The 19663-nt window shown below is 42.8% G+C and overlaps 1 protein-coding gene across 2 annotated transcripts in view; it reads left to right on the top strand.

Moving 5' to 3' along the window:
• DDR2 (discoidin domain receptor tyrosine kinase 2) overlaps positions 1–19663 on the top strand; it is a 522895-nt gene that overhangs the window by 419127 nt on the left and 84105 nt on the right. For both annotated transcript variants that reach the window (XM_069737198.1, XM_069737197.1), the window contains 2 exons: positions 10204–10334; positions 16802–17000. In XM_069737198.1, the coding sequence (XP_069593299.1) occupies positions 10204–10334; positions 16802–17000 (330 nt within the window). The remainder of the gene's footprint in view (positions 1–10203; positions 10335–16801; positions 17001–19663) is intronic.

Here is a 19663-nt window from a genome sequence, read left to right as displayed (position 1 = left end):
CAGTAATCCGCAAGTGCTAGTAAAAGATGTAAAAAACAGGGTATTTGGTTGATACGTTTTTTGCAAAAAATGTATACTAAGCTGCTCTACCAATCTTCACGGTATACCCTTATCAGAGCAGTCCTAACTAATGTATGCAATCCCTATCTGATGTATTTAAAAACCTGATCATCTGTATATAACCTGTGTGAACAGGGTTCAGAGAGGAAAAATCCATGTGTGCATACAGGGTAGAACAGCTTTTGTGCAGATAGCCCAAGAGGAGTGGTGGAACTCCCCAGTCTTGTTCCACCACTCCTCTTGGGCTATCTGCACAAAAGCTGTTCTACCCTGTATGCACACATGGATTTTTCCTCTCTGAACCCTGTTCACACAGGTTATATACAGATGATCAGGTTTTTAAATACATCAGATAGGGATTGCATACATTAGTTAGGACTGCTCTGATAAGGGTATACCGTGAAGATTGGTAGAGCAGCTTAGTATACATTTTTTGCAAAAAACGTATCAACCAAATACCCTGTTTTTTACATCTTTTACTAGCACTTGCGGATTACTGCAACATTTTTTCAAACTGAGTGTTTTTGGTTTTACTATTCTCTTTTGTGTCTTCAGGTTTCTTGGTGGTGTGTGAACATGATCATACAGACTTGTTCACTGTGCAAGTAGCCCATGTGTTCCTGTTTCCGCCCGGGACACAGCAGGTGTGCGATGATATGACGTCATCGCGCACCCGCAGTGTCAGAGGCAGAGCGGGGAATGATGGGAGAGGGAGCGTCAGCGGACGCTCTCTCCTCCATCATTGCATTGAACTATACCGGCGTCATACCGGCGATATAGTTGAATGCGGCGGCGGCACTGGCGGGAGTAGGGGGGAAAGAGTGCAGCGGCCCACTACTGGCACCGGCCCTTCTGGCATTTGCCAGAAGTGCCCGATGGCCAGTCCGGCCCTGGTCACCACCCACACGCTTCCCTCCTCCTGAACTGCAGCGTTTCTTGGACCCACATCCGCAACAAAACTGCAGATATGTTTTACATCTCAATGAAAGTCTGAGGCCGGAGTCACACTACAGCGATATATGGCCGAGTCTCGCAGGTTAAATACAAGCTCTGGCACCAGCGCTCCGGAGCGGAGCGTGCGGCTCCATGTATTGCTGTGCGGCCGCACGCTCCGCTCCAGAGTGCCGGAGACAGAGCTTGGTTTTAACCTGCGAGACTCGGCCGTATCTCGCTGTAGTGTGATCCCGGCGTAAGCGTGCAGAAACGCTGCAGTTCGGCACAAAAGAAGTGACATGCTGCGGAGAAAAAAAAAAGCTGCGTTTCGGTGCGGCCTTTTCCGCAGCATGTGCACAACAAGTCTGCGGCTCCCATAGACTTACATTAGTTGTGCACAACACTGTGGATTTAATGCAATTCCGTGCGGCAAAAAATGCTGCGGATCTGCAATCAAATCCGCAACGTGTGCACACAGTCTTAGCATTTAGTGAACCTAGCAAAAAGGCAAGCAAAAAACAAGTGTGGGATTGCACTTTTTTTGCAATTTCATCATACTTTGAATTTTTTTCACATTTTCTGTTACACGACATGGTAAAACCAATGATGTCGTTCAAAAGTAGAAATTGTCCCGCAAAAGACAAACCCTCACATGGCCATATTGACGGAAACATTATGGCTCTGGAAAGAAGGGGAGCGATAAACGAAAAAAGCTCCAGGGGTGAAGGGGTTTAGAAACATGGATATGGACAGATCTATGGAAATAGATATATAGATATATCTGTATCTATCTATCTATCTATCTATCTATCTATCTATCTATCCCATATCTATCTATCTATCCCATATCTATCTATCTATCTATCTATCTATCTATCTATCTATTTATCTATCTAGTATCTATCTATCTATTTATCTATCTAGTATCTATCTATCTATCTATCTATCTATCTATCTATTTATCTATCTAATATCATCTATCTATCTATCTATCTATCTATCATCTATCTATCATCTATCTAATATCTATCTATCTATCTATCTATCTATCTATCTGTAATGGAGTGTGGGTTGGACAAATGTAAAAGAGGAGTTGGACAGAAATGACATCACAAATCTTTTTGAAGGGAGAGGAGGGAGGGGTTTGGGTGTGTTTTTGGAGTGGGTGTGGTAGATTCGGGCTTAGTGGCAGTGCAAAGCATCATGGAACTTGTAGTATTAGGGCACAATAAGGAAGTTGTCGATTAACCCCATGAGAGCTGAATCCAGCACTGAAGATGTGCTGCTACAGCATGATAACAGGTAATATTGCTAAAATAAACACAGTAGATGTTTTCAGTGGCACATAATAGCAAGATTTATAAAAAAAAAAAAAAACTTTATAGTAGTGGACAACTTCTTTAAGGGTTTTTCACAGGTGGTAAAGCCTTTGACGGACCTCGCCCTCAAGGGACCTGATGAGAAAAATTGGTCCATAGCTGCAAAAAAATTATTTCATGACACTAAAAAAATGTTTTACTTCAGCTCCTGTGTTGGTACAACCCAATCCGTCAAGACCCTTTATTGTGGAGGTTGACGCTTCTGAGGTGGGGGTTGGGGCAGTTTTGTCTCAGGGTCCTTCCACGCTCACTAATCTGAAGCTGTGCGCCTTCTTTTCTGAAAAATTATCTCCGGCTGAGAGAAAATTATGATGTCGGCAATAGAGAATTGTTGGCGGTTAAGTTGGCTTTTGGAGAATGGAGGCATTTCCTGGAGGGGGCCGTCCACCACATTACAGTTATCACTGATCATAAAAATTTGGCCTATATCAAGTTTTCCAAGAGACTGACCCCCAGATATGCTCGGTGCATTTTTTCCCGATCTCAATTTACCATCACATTCCATCCGGGATCTAAAAATATTAAGGCTGATGCTTTATCCTGAAGCTTTGATTCTGTGTCCCCTCCAGAACTTCCCTCCTCCATTCTTCAGCCAGGAGTAGTGGTGGCTGAAATCTCATCCAATTTGCAGAGAGAGATTTTGGAGGTCCAAACCCAGGCTCCTGGTAGCAAACCTCCAGGTAAATTGTTTGTACCGGAACGGTTTCCTCTCAGACTCCTGCAGGAGTGTCACAATTCTGTGTTAAGTACCCATCCTGGGATTGCAGCTACGCGGGGGGCTGTTGCTAGAGGTTTCTGGTGGCCTTCTATGGTATCAGATGTTAAAAAGTTTGTGACTGCATGTAAGGTGATAAAGGCACAGATTATTGGCCTCGGGGAGACCAAAACATCCAACACCGCGGAGACACCATCACGTGTTTCTTTTGAGAAACACGTGATGGTGTCTCCGCGGTGTTGGATGTTTTGGTCTCCCCGAGGCCAATCATCTGTGCCTTTATAGCCTTTTTACTAGGCACTGCTCCTAATATCCAGATTCCTACTCCACACTGATGAGGGGCAAAAACCCCGAAACAGCTGTCTGTGGATGGATACCATGCTTGGCATAGGTGGCTTTCCTTCATAGGATGCTGCCCTTCCCGTGGTTGTTCCTTCCCGGGGAAAGGCCTGGCTATTCACTGCTTGCGTCGAGAAACACGTGATGGTGTCTCCGCAGCTTCTTTACATGCATCTGCATGTAAGGTGTGCACCCATTCCAAGAGTTCTCATACCCAGCCGGCAAGGGAATTGGTGCCTTTGCCAATTCCGGATAGGCCATGGACACATTTGTCCATGGACTTTATCACAAATCTCCCTCCTTCCAGGGACAACTCAGTGGTATGGATGGTGGTGGATAGGTTCTCCAAACAAGCCAACTTTGTACCTCTATCCGCATTACTGTCTGCTGAAACCTTGGCTCACTTATTTATACAGCATGTTGTTTGGTTGCATGGAGTGCCTGTGAATGTGGTGTCAGACGGAGGTGTGCAGTTTGTGGCCAGGTTTTGGAGGGCTTTTTAGTAAGAACCTGGGGATTACGCTGTCTTTTTCCTCTGCCTATCACCCGGAGTCTAACGGACAGACTGAACGCACGGACCAATCCTTGGAGCTAATTTTGAGATGTCTGGCCTTTTCCAGACAGGAGGACTGGTGTGAGGTATTGCCCATGGCAGAATTTGCGCTCAACTCTCATGTGAGTCAGTCCACTGGAAAGTCTCCCTTTCAGGTCAACTATGAGTTTGACCCACATTTTGGGGAATTTTTCCGCATGGATTCAGGTTGTCCTGGAGCCAAATGCATGTTACAGCTTTTTAGAACTCTTTGGAGGGAGGTTCAGACGAACATCTCTAAAGCCCAGAAAAGGTACAAATGATTTGCAGACAGGAGGAGGGGCCAGGTCTGGCGTTTGTAGTAGGGGAGAAAGTGTGGTTATCCACCCATAATATTAACCTTAAGATACCCTCGATGAAGCTGGGCCCCAAGTTTATTGGTCCATACAAAATTATGGAGGTACTCAATCCGGTGGCCTACTGCCAACCTCCTTCAAAATATCTGGTGTCTTCCACAGGTCCCTGTTAAAGCCAGTGGGGATGGTTAGAAAATATTCCTCATCCGATACTCCACCAGTATTGTTAGAGGGACAGCTGGAGTACGAGGTAGGGCACATCATTAACTCCCGGTGGGTGCGCCGGAAACTCCAGTATCTGATACATTGGAAAAGGTATTCTCTTGAGGATCGGTAATGGGTCCCGGCCAGTTCGGTGCATGCCGATCATCTGGTGTGGGCCTTCCATGCCAGATATTCAGAAAAGCCTGGGGTCCAATGGACCCCCCATTAAGGGGGCGTAGTGTCATGGTTTGGACAGGGTTAATGCCCTGTCCTCTCAGGGTTAATTGTTGAGGCTTCCTTTTGGGTCTGGGAGGGATATTTATACCCACGCTGGACTAGGATTCTCTGTCAGTTATACTTTTATTTTGTCTATGTGCCTGACCCCCTGGTGTGCATATGAATACTGTGTTGTTTGTTTGCGCTCTGTGCTTGATCTTGTCTGTTTGATCCTCTCGGCTTTCTGACCTCTGGCTTCAACCTGACTATCCTTCTGTCTCACCCTCTGGTACCTTGCTTATCTGGTTATTGACCTCGGCATGTTTGACTACTCTCCGACGCCGTTTGTCTCCTTTGGACCCCGGCGCCTTGCTCAGCCCCTGGCCACTCCCCCTCTATTACATGGTTCAGGTTCTGCTTGCTACCCGGTGAGTTATCCGCCATTCTGCTCTGGGCTCCCTTACTGCGTCGAGTAGCCTCCCGGCAGTATTTACACCTGGGAGCTTTGACAGGTATTTCCTGAGGAAGAAGTCATATACAGACTTCGAGACGCATTGAATAAAATCACCAATTCTTTTCATCAATACATCCAGATTTCAATTTGTTCAGCAGTGTGGACAATATCCACAAAAATACTTTATTTGGTTCCTGATATGGTCAGTTCTTGACCCATGGATTTGCGGCAGCTGACCTTTATATGCCCTATCAAAGGGTCACCAGGTGAGAAGTTTTCTGAATAACAGATTCTGAAATTGTCGGATAAGACCTGATGTGCGCTTCTTCTCTCTATAGTTTTTTTGTTTGATACTCTCCTGGTTTTGACGCGGCTTGTTTGATTACCCTGTTGCCACCTGGTGGTGGCCTCGCTGCAGCGCTGCAGGTCTGCTCTGGCAAGTGTTGCAGTCTTCCGTCCACTCTACTGCCATCTAGTGGACCGTGCATCTCCCTGCATAGCTGCGGCATGACGCTAAATTACCTTGTTCTATAAGTTTTGAGGCTTGTCTCTGCTGTTTTGTGTTTTGTAGATGAGATACTTTGTGGCATTTGCAGAGTAATGGCTTTCTTCTGGCGACTCGACCAAGCAGCCCATTTTCTTTCAAGTGCCTCCTTATTGTGCATCTTGAAACAGCCACACCAATAGTTTTCAGAGAATCCTGTATTTCAGCTGATGTTATCTGTGGGGTTTTTTTGCATCCCGAACAATTTTCCTGACAGTTATGGACAAAATTTTTGTTGGTCTACCTTTTGTTTTTACAGAGCCCCTGATTTTCCATTTATTAATCACAGTTTGAATGCTGCTGACTGGCATTATCAATTCCTTGGATATCTTTTTGTATCCCTTTACTGTTTTATACAGTTCAACTATCTTTTCCCGTAGATCAGTTGACAATTCTTTTGCTTTTCTCATGACTCACAATCCAGAAATGTCAGTGGCTGGATGAAAGATGCAGGTGTCTGTCTGGATCCCAGAAACTCACTCAGCTTTGATGCACACACTGATTACAAGTAAACAGGTCACAGGTGAGGATATTACCTTTAGTAGCCATTCAAACCCATTTGTGTCAACTTCTGTGCATGTTATCAGACCAAAATCACCAGGGTATGTGAACTTTTGATCAGGGTCAATTGGATGTTTTGGATTGTCATCTAATCTCAGTTTTTTCATAGAGTTTAGAAGGATTTAGCTTGTCTGTTTTTAATCACATGATTTCATAGACCTAATGGAAAAGACAATAATTAGCTGTGTAGAAAGGCAAAATGAGCAATTGTAAGTACACAGTGCCATGTAATGTGATGACTGCGATATATTAAGAGGAAAAAAACTTGGAGGGACGTGGTTTAGTCTACAAATAAACCCCTAGGTTTGTTAGAGGTCACATAGCCATAGTATAACAGCAAGATGGCAAGTTGCTGCTGGATTAAGAATAAAACTGGATTGTTTAGTGGCAGAAGCAGTTAAAGGAGACAACAGTGGAGATATTTAAGAGCCCTGTAGATAGAGACGAGGGATTGATGTGTGGAGACTTGCTGAAGACAAACTTAGGTGTTGTGCAACTGGGGAGTCCAGAGGCCCATAGAGGTTAGAGAGTACTTGCACCTTGTTGTGTGGAAAGACCTGAGAGATGTGTTAGTGAAATAATACTAGGACTTGCCTGGCAGTGATGCAAGGAAAAAGTTGCTGAGACAATATTTGCTAATTCAATGGACAGAAGATAAGTCTATGAAGTGTATCCATCAGTGTAACTGCACTGCAGCGAAACTGTTAGATCGGGTACCACGGTCTGAAGACATTAAGCAGCCACCAACGGAGTACGCCATGCCAGAACAACCCATCACCAAGTGAGCAGTCATAACACAGTGAAGCTGTACACACATCGACATGTAACTTTGTTACTGGTGTATGGGAGTGCAATGACATGTTTCGGCCTCACATTACATGCCGTGGCATCTTTATTAAATATTAATTGAGATGCTGTAAATAAATAAAACATTTCATCTGGCAAAAGATATGCAAACAGAGGATCCTGGGTTTCCCCTCCCCCACTGTGTCACCTCTCCCGTTAGTGTGCTCTGCTTAGCATGCTTGGGATAATGCTGCTGATGACCTATGGTATTCTGGTTCTTGTAGGAGTTTATTGCTGAAAAGCTGTATTGATGAAACAGATGATCACTGTATTCTGCGCTCATTCCCATTCATAAAAAGAAACTCTACTACCTGATTATATATTTTTTGCCATTTTGACCTCTTCGTCAGAACAGTTTCATCATGAGACAGGAAGCACCCATAAAAAGGAAACCCACCTTGAAAATGGGACAAATAATATAATACCACAAAACTACAGACTCAAGTTCATCCGGATCGGATACCAGACTCCTATCCCTTGTTCCCTAACCCCACCTCCCTATCCTCCTCTCCCTTCCCACCTCCCCCTCCCCCCCCCCCTTTTTTTTCTCTTTCCTTCTTTCTCTTTTTTCTCTCTCTTTTCTCTTATTTCTTCCTTCCTCTCTTCCTCTTTTTCTTCTCTTTCTCTCTCTCTCACTCCTCTTCTTCTCTCTTCATGATCTAGGTTATAATCAGATTTCCTTAGGTGTCAAATGTTATAGAGTGCCTAGACATCATCACTCCCATTTGATAAATAAATAACTTTTTAGAATTCTATGGAAATAGAATAACGGGAGGTCAGGAGATGTAATATCAGTAAAAATGTTATTTCAAAATTAATGAATCTTTAAAGTAGTTAAAAGTAACATGTTCACAGGACTGAAAACACAATAATCAGTTTCCAACATTTCAACTCTCTTTTAGGAGTCAGTTGTATTTGTATCTTAATAACGCAAGAGAGACAAACATTGATTATAAGCAAAGTTGTTCATTTATTACATTCACCTTATACCTTTGTATGTGATTATAAATGCAAATCGTTACTTTGATTTTTATGTATGTTCATATGCAACTCAATAAACTTGATTTACACAAAAAAAGGAAACCCAATCTCAGAAGAAAGTCTTGGTGGACCTTTATCAGGCGCTGACTAGCCCATGGCACAAGCACAGCTGCACTGAGCAAATGACAGTATTGTGCCCCATTTCCGTTATAACTAGAGTGCACAACATCCAGCTCAATGGGGTCTATTTGGCCCACAATAGCAATCTAATCAACTACCAACCATTATACTAATGTCAAAAACTGTTTGGCTGCATGAGTTATATTTTAAGCATCTCACAGGAGCAACCTAGTCAAAACTGGTCCCCTTAATACTCAGTGGCTGATATTCTCACTAGTAATCTTTGAATCACTGTGTCAGATACCACCCCAGCTCAGCTGGAGGCTGGGCAAAATGTGTCCCCTTTTTACAGATACACATCAGAGATGTCACAGTTCCACCCCTCAGGGTGTCTGGGATGCAGTTGCTGACAGCTCGGCCGTCCAATCTGGTACAGGGGTACACTGAAGCTGTCAGTGCTTTAATTGACAGCATGAACATCCAGTCTGGTTCAGGGGTGTGCTGAGCTGTCAGTGTGCTTATTGACAGCTCGACTAGCCAATCTGTGACTGGGAGGCAACGGCTGTCTCAAGTGTTCACTATCCTGGGTAATGGCCATGACTACTTAACTGAGCAGCTTCTCCCAGACCTACATTCAGCTAGTGAGGTTTGTGCTTTCCTGCGCCTTGAGTTCTATATATTTGTTCTGTTGCCTGACCTTGGACTTTGTTCTGACCATCCGCCTGTTTAACCCCTTCAGCTCTGATCCGTTATCCTCCTGGCTTCTGACCTTGGAACGTTACCCGACTACGCTTTTGTCTCTTCCTTCTGTTTATGACGTACCCTCCTGGCTTCTGACCTTGGAACGTTACCTGACTACGCTTTTGTCTCCTCCTTCTGTTTATGATGTTCCCTTCTGGCTTCTGACCTTGGAACGTTACCTGACTACGCTTTTGTCTCTTCCTTCTGTTTATGACGTACCCTCCTGGCTTCAGACCTTGGAACGTTACCTGACTACGCTATTGTCTCTTCCTTCTGTTTATGATGTTCCCTCCTGGCTTCTGACCTTGGACTCCCTGACCACTCTGACTCACGGCTTAGCCGTGAGAAGAGACTAGTGTCACAATAGAAGACAAGGCAGAGAGGTGGCTTCAAAGTGCATGGGGCTTTATCCAATGTAGTTTAGAGGAGTTGTGTGAATCTCAGCTTCCATAAACTCTGATAGTCATGTGTGGCCACCCAGTATCCTGTTTGGAGTGCTGAGCCGAGGACCCCAATTTTCATAATACGTGATGGTTTTATTTCTGACTCCCATCTGTCTGACATTTATGGCATATACTTTCATTATATAAAAATGTCTCATATGGTTATACCCCTTTAAGTTTTCTGTTGGCACTTGTGATGGTACAGTCTGACAACATGGTTCCCACCCAGTGGTACTATAATTTAATTTAGTAGAAATGGAAAAACAGAGCATCAGTAGAGCTCATACTTTACAATATGCAATGCAATGCAATACATTTAGCATAGGAAAAGCTTAGGAAATGGGGTGTTATTATTTATTTCTATACACCTTTTCTTTATGTGACTGTCTTTTTGGATAAAATATGCAGGACATGTTCTTGAGGTTTCTATCATTCATTTAGTTTGGAAGAGGTTTATGTTTTTTATGCAATTTTTTAAGTCAAAGCAGGGAATTGATACAATAGGAAATTAAACTGTAAATCTTTTGCTTTTTACTACACATTTAATTGCAATTTACTGTTGGCTTTGGCTTAAACAACATCTGCAAAATAAATACGTGTGATACCAACCTAAAGCTTGTTCCCATTCCCTGGTTCTACAGCCACCATTACAGATGACTGGTCGCATACAATAGTGTGTACACTACATATTTACTATTACAGGAACCGTATGTTATAAAATATTATGCATGAGCACGTCTTTTAATAATGTGTACTAACAAATATGTTTCTCTTATTAGACCCAACCCTTAAATTAGACGACAGCAACACACGCCTTTTGATTGGTTGTTTAGTTGCCATCATCTTTATACTAGTAGCCATTATTGTGATTATCCTGTGGAGACAATTTTGGCAGAAGATGCTAGAGAAGGTACATTTAACTAGTAATAGTTAATATTATATATTTCTTAGTAGTTGACATTAAATAATTTTTAAAAAACACTTGAAACATCTAAAAATTACTTCTCAATCATATCTTATTAAAGATGTTTCTTCTATTTGTAAATCAGAAAAATTAAGTCACAATTACATATATTCACAACATTAAAAATTTAATAATCCACAAAAAAAGAAAACAAAAAACGTGCAAAGTGCATAGGACAAACAACCATAAAAAACCTTATGGATTGCACTTGATTCTCTGGGGCACTCATGGATAACCCCTAATCTTTCAAAAGTCTGATCCTATACTTCCTCATTAATATATAGCCTTTATTTAGTTAGTATAGGGTCTATGTATCTACTCTCTACGGATCAGGCTCATGGTGGGAGATCCAGAGCTTGGAAAGATACATCAGGGCAGCGATAGTCCCTAGACACTAAAGAATCTCTTTAATTTCGGGGCATAGATATAAAAGCCCGAGTCTCCTGGCCAAGTAGGAGAAAGAGGCCACGGAGAGCTCTATCAGATTGATAAGATTACTGCTAGAGGAAGAAAAGATCACATTAAATAAATTCAGTGATTCCTTGAAGGAGCAAATCGAGGTCATGAAAAAGTTCTCAAGTGAGCCCGATTTTCCAGTTAAGGAATCAAATCTTCAGAATACTATAGAAAGGTTCCAGTTTTATCTAAAGGAACGGAAACATAAATTTTACAATAGGGATCTATTGGAATTTAAAGAGAATAAAGCATACTCGGTTGCTGTAGGCCAAAACCCTAAAATACCAGAGACGGACATATCTTTGTCTGAGGCAGAGTTTTCAGATTCTGATACTAGATTTAAGCATCATAGAGGCAGAGGAAGGGGTAGGGGTGGACGAGGGTGTAACAGGAGAGGTGGGGGTAAGAAGTCACCACAGAGGGATTTTTTAGAATTAAGTTATTCACTCAGGAACAAACAAAACCCTCAAAAAACATCCTAGAACCCCAAGTCCTTAACTTATCCTCACAACCCCTATCCACAAACGAAATGTGTGTCCTTAGCAAAGGGCTATTCTTTGTTCCTACCATGGACTATGACAGCTTAGAAAAAATCAAAGACCTCCACTTGTTTGCTCGCAAACTAGAGTGGCGGAAACATTTTGCAGCCTGCCAAATAAGCCTGATCCATAGAGAGTAGATACATAGACCCTATACTAACTAAATAAAGGGCTATATATTAATGAGGAAGTATAGGACTTTTGAAAGATTAGGGGCTATCCATGAGTGCCCCAGAGAATCAACTGCAATCCATAAGGTTTTTTATGGTTGTTTGCACATTTTTTTGTTTTCTTTTTTGTGGATTATTAACTTTTTATGGTTGTGAATAAAGATTACATTTTAAGTCCAATAAGCTAATACCCAGATAATTTGGATTTCACCACTGTCTTAATTTAATCAACACAATTACGTATAGCATAACTCACCTTACAAGTTGCTTTTATGCTATGGCACGTACTATGTTTGTTTGTTTGTTTTGCAGTAATTTCCATTACAGGTCCAAACCTTAGTTTAGCAGTGAACTGCTCTAGACACCTTGTTGAATGGTTCCAATTTGGAGCCAAATTAAGAAAGAAATGTCCACTGCACCCTCAGTTAGTGAAGTTGAAGTAGCGAAGCTTAATTGATAAGGTACAATAAGTGCATTCATATAGAAAACCCTGTTTCTTGAGTGTGATAATATGTAATGATGACATTTCCATTTGTGGAATCTTTATCAAATTTGTCACAGGGTATGTGTAATGCCAAGGACATTGCCCAGTAAGGAGTCTGCATATGCCTGGCATTACATGTACCCTGTGACAAATTTGATAAAGGTTCCACAAATGGAAATGTCATCATTACATATTGTCACACATACGGTACGTTATCATGAATGCACTTACTTTACCTTATCAATAAAGCTCCACTACTTCAGTTTCATTAACTGATTGTACAGTGGACATTTCTTTCTGGATATGCTGGGATCCCACTTCCGCCTCACTAGCACCTCCAAGAGAATCCGGGTGTGTGTACTTCAAATATACTCTATTCTACATGGAGCCAAATTGAGACTGACTAGACTGGTGTGTATTCTAGGCAGTCTTGCCTGCTCAAAGGTCCTACGTGTTCCACACCTAGGAGAGATTTAACCCATGTGCACACATTGAGTATTTGGTGAGTTTTTTTACATCAGTATTTCTAAGCCAAAACCAGGAGTGGAACAATCAGAGGAAAAGTAAAATCGAAACATGTCACCACTTTTGTGTTTTTTTATCCACTCCAGGATTTTGCTTACAAATACTTAGGTAAAAAAACTCATTGAATTCTGAATATTCATCTGATATAAAAATGTTTACAAGTCTTGCAGAGAGATGCAGAACTCTAGCAATTGCTAAGATACAGTGGGGAAAAAAGTATTTAGTCAGCCACCAATTGTGCAAGTTCTCCCACTTAAAAAGATGAGAGAGGCCTGTAATTAACATCATAGGTAGACCATAACTATGAGAGTCAAAATGAGAAAACCAATCCAGAAAATCACTGATTTGGCAAGATTTATTTTTCAAATTATGGTGGAAAATAAGTATTTGGTCATTGACAAAAGTTCATCTCAATATTTTGTTATATATCCTTTGTTGGCAATGACAGTGGTCAAATGTTTACTGTAAGTCTTCACAAGGTTGGTACACTCTGTTAGTGATATGTTGGCCCATTCCTCCATGCAAATCTCCTCTAGAGGAGTGATGTTTTGGGCCTGTCGCTGGGCAAAATGGACTTTCAACTCCCTCCAAAGGTTTTCTATAGAGATGAGATCTGGAGACTGGCTAGGCCACTCCAGGACCTTCAAATGCATCTTAAGAAGCCACTCCCTCATTGCCCTGGTGGTGTGCTTGGGATCATTATCATGCTGAAAGACCCATCCACATTTCATCTTCATTGTCCTTGCTGATGAAAGGAGGTTTGCACTCAAAATCTCACGATACATGGCCCCATTCATTTTTTCATGTACACGGATCAGTCGTCCTGGTCCCTTTGCAGAGAAACAGCCACAAAGCATGATGTTGCCACCCCCATGCTTCACAGTAGGTATGATGTTCTTTGGATGCAACTCAGCATTCTGTCTCCTCCAAACACGATGAGTTTTGTTTCTACCAAATAGTTCTACTTTGGTTTCATCAGACCACATGACATTCTCCCAATACTCTTCTGGATAATCCAAATTCTCTCTAGCAAACTTCAGACAGGCCCGGACATGTACTGGCTTAAGCAGGGGGGCATGTCTGGCACTGCAGGATCTGAGTCCCTGGCGGCGTAGTGTGTTACTGAGGGTATCCTTTGTTATGGTGGTCCCAGCTCTATGCAGGTCATTCACTAGGTCCCACCTGTGGCTCTGGGATTTTTGCTCACTGTTCTTGCAATCATTTTGACCCCATGGGGTGCATGGAGCCCCAGATCAAGGGAGATCATCAGTGGTCTTGTATGTCTTGCATTTTCTTATTATTGCTCCCACAGTTGATTTCATAACACGAAGCTGCTTGCCTATTGCAGACTCAGTATTCCCAGCCTGGTGCAGGGCTACAATTTTGTTTCTGGTGCCCTTTGACAGCTCTTTGGTCTTCACCATAGTGGAGTTTGGAGTGTGGCTGTTTGAGGTTGTGGACAGGTGTCTTTTATACTGATAACAAGTTCAAACAGGTGCCATTACTACAGGTAATGAGTGGAGGACAGATGAGCCCCTTAAAGAAGAAGTTACAGGTCTGTGAGAGCCAGAAATCTTGAATGTTTTTAGGTGATCAAATACTTATTTTCCACCATAATTTGCAAAAAAATCTTGCGAAATCCGACAAGATGATTTTCTGGATTTGTTTTTTCCTTTTTAACTCTCATAGTTGTGGTCTACCTATGACGTCAATTACAGGCCTCTCTCATCTCATTGTGGGAGAACTTGCACAATTTGTGGCTGACTAAATATTTTTTTGCCCACTGTATAATACTATAGTGTGTGATCACAGAACCATCAAAAGTTTTGTTGCAAATAGTCGACAGGGTCACAAAAACCATGTTGAGATAAAAGATGCACATTAACTGCCAAAGATTTGAGAAGAATCAAATGTGTCGTGACAGGAACCAATTCTCCTCCTGCGCTGTCATATTCCCAAACTGAAACCTCCCTGGAGGCCTACAAGTACAAAAAGTTCAGTGCTCAGAGACATGGCCAAGGTAAAGAAGGTTGAAACCCGACCATAGCTGAGCAGACGCAAAAGTTGAAACGTCAAGACAATATCTGAAGACAGATTTTTCACAGGTTTTATGAAATTAAAGTGACTATTGAGGGACCAGATGAATGGGCCCGTGGCTGGATCACTAACATGCACAGACCTCCACTTTGACACAGACATAATCAAGGTAGATGTGGGGTACTCTTGTGACCTTGTTTTTCCTATTATTATTAATGATGAGCTAGTTGGACCTTTTTGGGTTGAATATGGACTCAAAACCAACTCCCACACCTACTGTAAGTTTTAGAAGACACTTTCTTTAAGCAGTTTTACAGGAAAACATCTGCATCTTTAAAACCATTATTTTTATGCAGGATAATGCTCCTTTTTATGCAGTGAATTACTCCACTGCTGGGTTGACAATACAAGCCTTAAAGACGAAAGAATAATGACACTGGCTTTTCCTCACCTAACCTTAGGCCTATTGAGAACTTGTAATCCCTTGATAAAGGGAACCAGTCAGCAGTTTTGGCCGATATAAGATACAACCACCAACTTTCAGGGCTGATATACATCATTCTATAATACTGTATATCTGCCCCCAACCCGACCTGTAAGAGAAGAAAAATAACTTTTAGTATACTCACTTGTGGGGCGGTCCGGTCCGAGGGGTGTCACTTTTCTTTGTCCAGCTCCTCCCATCTTCTTACGATCCCTGTCCTCCTACTTGCTTCATGTGGCATCCACACAGTCTCCATGGCACTGCACTCCTGCGCAGGTGTACTTCTCTGTCCTGTTAAGGGCAGAGCAAAGTACTGCAGTGCGAAGGTGCCAGAAAAGGTCAAAGAGCCTCGGCACCTGCGCACTGCAGTTCTTTGCTATGCCCTCAACAGGACAGAGAAGTACGCCTACGCAGGAGTGCGGTGCCGAGGAGACTGTGTGGATGCATCACCCACATGAAGCAAGCAGGAGGACGGGGATCGTAAGAAGATGGGAGGAGCTGGACCAAGAAAAGTGACACCCCTCGGACCGGACCGCCCCACAAGTGAGTATAATAAAAGTTATTTGTCTTCTCTTACAGGTCAGGTTAGAGGCTTACATACAGCATTATAGAATGCTGTACATCAGCCCTGAAAGGTGATGGCCGTATCTAATATAGGCCAAAACTGCTGACAGGTTCCCTTTAAATTGGAGCTTTACAGTGAAGGAAAAGAGTCACCTCTCTGAGCAGTGTCTGGGAAGCTGTGGTTGGTGCCGCCCAAAAAGACGTTCATCAACAGATTAAGAAACCAACAGACTTCATTGATGGAAGGCTTAAAATATGCTTTGAAGATCAAACCTTTTCCTAGAGCTGCTGCAGTTGATTGAGAGGTCTCTCGTTATATGTAATCTAGAATGAAAACATAATTCATAGGCACACTGCAGTAATATTTTACTTACTGCACTGCTGCTATACATTATGTGTGTATTGTAGGTTATATACAAGGAGAGACCTTTCAATCTCCCAGTTAGCTACAGCAGTGCTGGGAAATGGGTTGGATTCTCAAAGTATATTTTCTCTGAAATGCTAGAGCAGTTCAGAGAATAATATACCTGGCTGCAATTATGCAGCTAGGCTTTAATTCATGCTGTCCGTGGTTTGGGCTGCATGAATCATCTAACAAGTTCCCTTTAAAGAGGTTACCCACTAATTTTTATTGATGACCTGTTTATAGGATAGGCCCTCAATATCTGATCAGCGGGAGTGCAACTCTCAGCATAACTTCCAATCAGCTGATATTGGTGCTGCCCAGAAGTTCTCGGATGCTGCCACAATGGAAGAGTGACTTGATCTGCAGTACCCGGCCACAGCCAGATTCTGCTATGATGGAGCTGGGATATTTTAGCAGCATCGAGAACTTCTGGCTTGAGCCGGTAACAGCTAATCAGTGGGGGTGCCAGGTGTTGTACTCCCACCGATCAGATATTGATGGCCTATTGAAAGAATACGTCATTAGAATAAAAGTAATAGTCAACTCATTTGACATAGAAAAAGTTCTCTAGTACGTCCATCATTGAAGGTAAATATCTGGTGGACCTGCAATGTTTCCCGCTGTATAGAAAAACAGTTCTAGTGATAGAACCCAAGATTCCATTCAAAACTACAAGTGCGATCTAAAAATATCTGGTGAAATGTTGACAAACGTCTATTGTTGTCCTTTTTGTTTCTCCTTCTTTTAGGCATCCAGGAGGATGTTGGATGAGGAGCTGACTGTCAGCCTCTCAATCCCCAGTGATTCTAATACATACAACGCGAACAGAAGGCACGAGTCTATGTCAGCTAGTGAGCATGAATCAAACTCTACTTATGATAGGATATTTCCTCTTGGGCCAGACTATCAGGAGCTCACAGCACAAGCAGTAGTAGAAGAGGAAGCTGGTATGTGGGAATTTGAATAATAAATACTTAAGTGAAAATGTTTTAATGGCCATTATTTTTGTATTAAGAACGAAAATTATTCCCAACTACCCTCAGCTGCAGACTTATAATGTGAACACCATAAGCACTGTCCAAAGTCCATAATAAGAGTTGTTACTTGTTTAAAACTGCTGATTAATGAAAACTTGAAGTAATAAATTACAATCAACTTGAATAGAAACACTTAGGCCCAATTCATCAAGGCCGTAGTTTACACTGGTCTTGATAAGGGGGCCTGCTGGAGTCAGAAGCGCCGGATTCAATAAGAGGGCATGTGCTTCACCACAAATCTTCCTTCAGTCACAGTGCTAATGCCCCTTTTAGTTTAAAACACACTGTGGAGGCAGATTCTCAGGGAGATCTATACCTAGCCCATAGATCTTAAAGAATTGTCTGACCCAGAAATCCTAAATTTTTATATAAACTAAACTTTTCTGTATTGCAATTTAAAACACTCCTATAATTTTGTTTCTACCTTTTGTTCCTCCTGAATTTTACTTTGTGGCTTTCATACAGTTTGTGTGCATGCTCCTCTTTTTCCAAACCACACAGCCAGTGCTAGCCCTGTCCTGCCTAAGTTTCCAAGAGAGAGACTAGAAGGAGACAAAGTGCAAAGAGGGTCTTATCCGGGAAAAACAGATATGGAGGAAAAAAGCATAATTGCGCTCACCTGGTATGGATTGTGTACACACAACCACTAAAAACCGCTTGAGGATGCTTCAGGCCCACAAAGAATTAAAGCATGAGCAATGGAAAAAACAGATGGGTTAGTGTTAGGTCTCGAGTTCCCACTTCTGCACAGGGGGAATCTCGGGCCGTCTCCGCTGCGGTCTCCCATTCCTATCCAGCCGCAGTGGAGTCTGCTCAGCAGGGACGTCGGTCCCAGCATCTTGCTCGGTCTCGCTCTGTACAGAGAGTTACTGCTGCTTCTTCAGCTCCTGCCATTAAAGTCAGTGCTGGTCAGCAGCAAGCGGACTTCTCTGGGACTAAGTCCTTATTTGCGCACACTGAGCATGCCCAGGGCAAGTTCTCCCGTTGGAGATCGAGGGTCATGTGCTCAGGCTCTGCAGCGCATTCCATTGGTCCTCTTGGCAGGTCTTGGAAGGGCAAAGTTTCTGTGGCCACTTCCTGTCCTGCAACTATTTAAACTGCGCACGACCGCACGGCCATGCGCTAGTGTACAATTATTATGTGTAGATGGATGAATGTCGATGGATGAAAGCTCCTAAGTATCCCTCCCTAGAGTTGTTGACTGCTCGCGGATGATGGTAGCTCTCTAGCGCCCGACTATCCATCTGTATGTTACACACATCACAGCATCCTATAGCTGTGCCTGCCAGTACGGCGCCGTGCGCTTGCCTTGCGCTTTCCATACCCAAGCCTGGGTGGTTAGTGGCGTCCGTCAGTGCGGCATCGCACGCACTCTTGTGCTCATTTATTACCAATAGGGTTCATTACACACCCAGTTGCGGTGTTGTGCCAGCAAGGGTCTAATCGGACTTCAATCCCTTTCGGGTTAAGTTCGCTGACTACTTGCTCGCGCTCTATGTGCGGTACCGCGGTCCTGTGACTTAACAGGATCGCTTTCTTCACGTTGGGTGAGGTTTAACCCACGTGTTTATACTTTTAGTACCGCCATATAGTCTGTCATTCACAAGCAGCGGGTTTCGCCTGCACGGTGGACCCCGGACTGCGAACGCATCTATATCATCTTACTTGGTGCGTTCCGCCAGTCCTAACAGTTAGTTCTGCGCTGGCATAGGAAGAAGAATGATGGAAGAAAATATAAGTAGTAAGTGGCTTATTCGTCAACAGGTTTGTCCTGAAGAAGAAGCTTTATGCTTTGAAATGTGTTGATGAATAAACCAATACTATTTATATTGGCATCCGTCATTCTTCTTCCTACGGCAGCGCAGAAGTAGCCCATCTGTTTTTTCCACTGCCTAAGTTTCCAACATTCACCTCTGCCCGCCCATGGCAAACTCATTGGCTGTGTTAGTAATTTGTTCTAGCATTGACCTCTATCATTCAGTATGGAAGTGACAGAGCAGTGATCCTGGTCCTCTCATCTGTGGAAGGGCTGCACTAATCACGTCTCATCATGCTAATAAACTTACTACATGTCAGACTCTATTATCTGTTTCTCCAGTGTAATTGGACCAGGATCATGCAAAATGATTCAGTCTGTCTAGTCATTGTGGGCCCTTGTAAATACCACAATCATCCAGGATGCTGATATCTGAATGCCAATGAAGAAGTTTGCAGAACCCTGGTTAGTATAGAAAAGATCATGATGTCCCCACAGATTCATATGTATGGTATGATGTCATCACAGCCCCCATACATGATATCATGTCCCTCACAGTCCCCTATATGTAGTAAAATGTTCCCACAACACTGTATACATGTTATGACAACCCCATAGTCACCTACACATGGTGTGATGTGTCCCACAACTTCTCACATATGGTATGACATTCCTATGACCCCTAATATATGGTATGAAGTCCCCACAGGCGGTTTACACGTGTTACGATATCCCCCAATACCCTCCATATTCACACACACCACTTGCTCCTATTCTGTGCTTTGCTCCTCTTCGTTCGTTTTCACTGCTAGTCATG

This window comes from Ranitomeya imitator, chromosome 8 (assembly GCF_032444005.1).
Source record: "Ranitomeya imitator isolate aRanImi1 chromosome 8, aRanImi1.pri, whole genome shotgun sequence".
NCBI classification, from domain to species: Eukaryota; Metazoa; Chordata; class Amphibia; order Anura; family Dendrobatidae; genus Ranitomeya; species Ranitomeya imitator.
The sequence above is the reverse complement of the archived record's forward strand: the minus strand, read 5'-3'. Positions and strand labels throughout refer to the sequence as shown.